The sequence below is a fragment of the Echiichthys vipera genome (assembly GCF_963691815.1).
Source record: "Echiichthys vipera genome assembly, chromosome: 22".
Taxonomy (NCBI): domain Eukaryota; kingdom Metazoa; phylum Chordata; class Actinopteri; order Perciformes; family Trachinidae; genus Echiichthys; species Echiichthys vipera.
The window spans coordinates 2390615-2395614 of record NC_139847.1 but is presented as its reverse complement, the minus strand read 5'-3'; the positions used below and the strand labels follow the sequence as shown (position 1 = coordinate 2395614).

At 49.8% G+C, this 5000-nt stretch overlaps 1 protein-coding gene across 1 annotated transcript in view; it reads right to left on the bottom strand.

Moving 5' to 3' along the window:
• LOC310964290 (serine/threonine-protein kinase DCLK2-like) overlaps positions 1-4017 on the bottom strand; it is a gene marked incomplete at both ends in the record, with an annotated part of 13025 nt that extends 9008 nt beyond the window's left edge. The window contains one exon of the mRNA XM_083937362.1: positions 3567-4017. Coding sequence (XP_083793488.1) covers positions 3567-4017 — 451 coding nt within the window. The remainder of the gene's footprint in view (positions 1-3566) is intronic.
• Positions 4018-5000: the final 983 nt, after the last annotated feature.

The following is a 5000-nucleotide window of genomic DNA, read 5'->3' as shown; positions in this document are numbered from 1 at the left end:
TTTAGGACGCACTCACACTGTTCCACCGCACCGCGCCAAAACAGGTTTCACGGCTAAAGTCTGGTTCCTTTGACCAGTGTGAGTGCAACCGCACCACGTCTAGGAGCGGCACGCTTGCCGTCCACGGCCCGTTTGGGAGAGGTGGGCTTTAGTAAAGCACGTTTGCACGTGTACGAGCACGAGCGTGCGCACGTGTACGAGCACGAGGCCTACGGCGGTTCTGAGGTCATTTCCTGTGCGCCTGTTGGGACGTAGAAAAAAGAAGGAGGGGCCATGCGCGGACATTTCAAACAATGGCGGCGAAAGGTCAATTGTATAAAAATGGTTGTCGATTGATTCGATAACTGATTGATGAGCCTCCTAATCGCTGCAGCTCTGTCGTCGGGGCCTCACTCGTTTGTGGTCAGTCTGGTGTTTGCATACAAGTCAGAGCAGCTGGTTTGAATAGCAAAGTGCAAGTCAGCACGTCGCACTCGCACACACACACACACACACGTTACCTGGAGGTGTGTGAACATGTAACAGGGAAGAAAGAAAGAGTATAAAGGTGTTTTTGAGGCTCACAGAGGAACTTTAGTGTGAGAAGAAAGAGGAGAGACAGCGAACTCTGCCGTCAGATATATAAATATATATAAATATATATAAATATATATAAATATAGAGAGAGACACGCGGAGAGAGAGAGAGAAGGTGAGCTGTTTTAACCATATAAGGTAAAACACGAGCGCGACTGTGATTGGCTGCAACCTGCAGGATGAGATGATGTGTCATTTTAATATAAATGTGATTTATCAAAGCGACGGCACTTAAAGAAGTTAATATAACACGTGTGGCTGTGCATGGAAGACGTCTTTAGACACACCGAACATGAGCGGTGTCTCACACTCACACATTTAGAGACGTTTCTTTCTCCTTCAGGGCGCCCTCCCACTGTGCCTCTGTGCCGTGCCCCGTGCTTTAGGGTCCTTGTCCCCCCCTCCAGGCCCGTTTGTACTCACACTACCTGGGCCTCGGAGAATGCTTCTTGCTGCCTATACGTCATCACGCCGTAACACGTCACACGCATTGATGACGTCATGGCGATGCGTGGCTTTGTTTCCAGATCTTTCCGTAGACCTCTGAGTTTTTGTGCGTCTTGTCGACTGTTTTTGAATCTTTTCATCGACCAAATCTGCAGTAAACACTCCACCTCCGCATCACACCAACGTGAACCTTTCACCGCCATTGTTTGAAATGTCCGCGCATGGTCCCTCCTTCTTTTTTCTACGTCCCAACAGGCGCACAGGAAATGACCTCAGAACCGCCGTAGGCCTCGTGCTCGTACACGTGCGCACGCTCGTGCTCGTACACGTGCAAACGTGCTTTACTAAAGCCCACCTCTCCCAAACGGGCCGTGGACGGCAAGCGTGCCGCTCCTAGACGTGGTACGGTTGCACTCACACTGGTCAAAGGAACCAGACTTTAGCCATGGAACCTGTTTGGGCACGGTACGGAGGCACAGTGTGAGTGTCACCTTAGTTATTAAAGGTCCTCAGCGATCATATGACCGCCTCGAGTTGTTTAACGAACGCTCACAATCCACAGACGTGGTCGTCTTTCTCCTCTGCTGCAGACCTCTGTGTTTGTTCCCCCCGCTGCAGAAGTCGTGACCGATGAGTTCCCATCTCTCCACGCCGCCGCGGTCGTCTCTGTTTGCAGCTTGTTCATCCCCCAGAGTGCTTCGGAGTGATGCATGTGTGTTTCAGCGCGTCTCTGGCTGAGCAGCTTCCTGACTCTAACGCTCATTAGAGGACATTACAACCAATCGCACATCAATATTGATGATAAGTGATGTTACTCAGCCGCGGGTCTGTTTCCCTCTAAATGACTTCAGGCGGATCGCACTTCCTCTCGAGTGTAACCCAACGGGGAACACGTCCAGAGGAGAAGGGCCGACTGAGCGGACGGTGGATGGTAGATTTGCTGTGGATGACGTTCCTGCTGGTCCCTGTATTGATCATCTGATTATCATTCAGCTGTTAATGCACGAAAAACTAAATAATTCAAGTTTGTCTAACGACGACAGACGGAGCAGAGAGGACGTTTAGGATCAGTTGATTGACGTAGAGAGCGACAGGTCGTCTGGACAGTTATCACTTAGTGGGAGTCGAACATCAACTCAAATGAGAGACAATGTTGGCAGAGTGGCAACGCGGGCTGTGTCCGCAATAAACCATCTAATGGTAACACTACAAGAGCTTTACGTTTACCTTTGTTGTGTGTGTAGGGACTCTTCTCATGCTGCTGCAGAGGTTTGCTGTTATTTTCAGCAGCATTAGTGGTTAAAAAAAGACCGATAAAGGCAGAGCTTTACCTTTACCAAGATCTGTTTGTGACTGTTTCACTTCTTTATTGAAACCTTCAAAGGCCTTAAAGTGTCATTCCAGCGTAAAATCATCCCAGGGTCTTTTTCTGCACTTATTAACGGAGAAATCCAGGGGAGTCGCTAACAGACGGACGTGGCTAACAGTGATTAGCTCGGGGCAGCACGGTGAAGGCATTCAAAGGTCTTTTTTAACCACTAAGGCTGCTGAAAATAACAGCAAACCTCTGCAGCAGCATGAGAAGAGTCCCTACACACACAACAAAGCACCAATGGGCTCCTTCCACTGTAATGGACTTTACTATGAGAGGAGCTGGTACAGGGGCCAGTAGGTAAGTCTTTAAAACACTCTTTAATAAACTCTGGCTTCACTAACTACGCTGTTGCTGCTTTGTTGTGTGTGTAGGGACTCTTCTCATGCTGCTGCAGAGGTTTGTTGTTATTTTCAGCAGCATTAGTGGTTAAAAAAGACCTTTGAATGCCTTCACTGCGCTGCCCCAAGCTAATCACTGTTAGCCACGTCCGGCTGTTAGCGACTCTCCAGGATTTCTCCGTTAATAGTTTATACACGAAAACTCTTGATGGCTTATTTGATGTATTAAACTTTAATATCAGTGAATTTTTAATTAATTTAGTAACAAAAGCCGAGTCCGACTGTTAGCGATGCGTTATAAATGTTATCGGATCTGATTCTGACAGCGAAACAAATCATTTTGCGGAGATTGGTGGAGACGGAGGAGCCCATGACGTTAGCACAAGACTAACTTGGTTGTGATCGGCCAGTGAGTACTGTACTACCCTACAACTGCATTAGTCCCACCCGTGGTGCTTTTGGCTAAAGGTCAGTACCCTGACGGTGCTCATTGGCTCAGATATGTTTTCAGTTTCGTGTCACACTGCCGGAGGAATCAGTCAGCTTGGTGGCGTAGGCAGAGTCAAAAGTCTGGACCCGGCAAGTAGCTAATATCAGTCCATTAGAGGACGCGAGGGTTGGTCTTTATCCCCATTCTAAGGGCCGGCTCGTGATTACCGACGAACCGCAGTGAGGGTGTACTTTGCAAATTGGTCAGCAGGGGGCGATATGACTTAATTATTGCTGGTATCTTCTAATTTAACTCTACGCAAGAACGCAAAATATTTCCCACAATGTTCTTCAAACAACAAAAGCTTGAAGTAGAAAGTCCGAGTAAAGGGAAAGTCCTACCTTCCACCAGCTCGTCCATGCTGGTGATCTTCCTGCTTCCATCTATGGTGTAGATCGTGCGCACCCCTTGCGGCAAATGCAGGTTGTCCGCCAGCGAGCGCGTGAGCTCCATCAGCAGCGCATCGTAGGAGCGGAACCGGTCACTGGAAACGGCGTACACCAGACCCTTGAAGTACCGATCTCCGTTGCGGTAGAAGCGAACCTTTTTGGCCCGTTTCTCAGAGGTGAGCGCCTGCAGGGTTCGGGTCCGGTAGTAGCTGCAGTTGGCACTGTGGGCAGGGCTAGGGACCAGGCTGCTGCCCCGGGAACTGGGGCCCGAGCCGCCGCCGCCGCCGCCGCCGCCGCCAGTGCTGGCAGTGGAGTCATCTCTCTTGGTGCGGGTGGAGCGTCCCCGGCGAACCTTGTCGCGCTCCTCGAAGTGCTCCAGCTCAAGGGTCTTACTCAAAGACATGGTGAATTACTGGTCCGGTAGCGTTCGGCAGAGTCCGTGCTACACGAGACTCATCTTCCGACAACGATAAACGCTGACTCTTATCCCGGTTCACCCGGTTTCTACCTTGTTACAGCGACAATAACTTGAGTTTGAGCTTGAAGACCCAGTACTCGGTAACGTCTCTTGTACTCCCGTTAAGAGTAATGCCGAACCGTAGACGCAGTGATCTGGTTCTCGTCCCCAAAATGTGGTTTCAGATTTCCAAACCCTGCTGTAAATCCTGTGGCGTTCAACACGCAGACTTCTGAAGACTTGAACCAGTTTTTCAGACAGGAAGTATCCGGTCCTGGCTGTAGTACCTTAAGTTTCTGCACCCTAGGAGTGACACGATCGAGACAAAGGGAGCAGATGTCCAAGTATCCGTCTGAAGATCAAGGAACCAATAATCCCGTGGTATCCTCCTCAAACTACGATCCTTTCTCCACTAGAAGAATCCTAAAATGTCATTTGGTGCTTTAATCCAAGATGGTTTGGGGTTATTGCTGAAGGCCACTTTGGGAATGTGATGTCTGTAGACGGACACTATCAATGTTCTCTCCACTGATGCTTCGAACGCGCCCTCGCAGTGACCTTCCCCCGGTGTCAGCGGTCCGGCCCCTCACTGATCTCGCTCTAAACCCAGTGTGTTGTTGTGCGGACCTGGTACAAGCAGCTGCTTCAGACCTGGCGCGGCGGTTGTGGTCCTGGTAATCCGGTTTGGTTTCGGGGTTTCGGTCTCAATCCCGCTTCCGGCATCCTCAGCACCCGTCCATCACTGACGAGACAACAAAAAAAGAGATGACAAGGTAGATTTGACAGATATGCAGCGGCCACATTCAGTCTTCAGAGGTGCTGCTGCACAAAGAGAGCAGCATTTACACTGAATTCAGTTATTTCAGAGACTGGAAACAGGCTCGTGTGTCATTTCACTTTGAGCATCAGCACCTGTGCTCCCCGAGGCT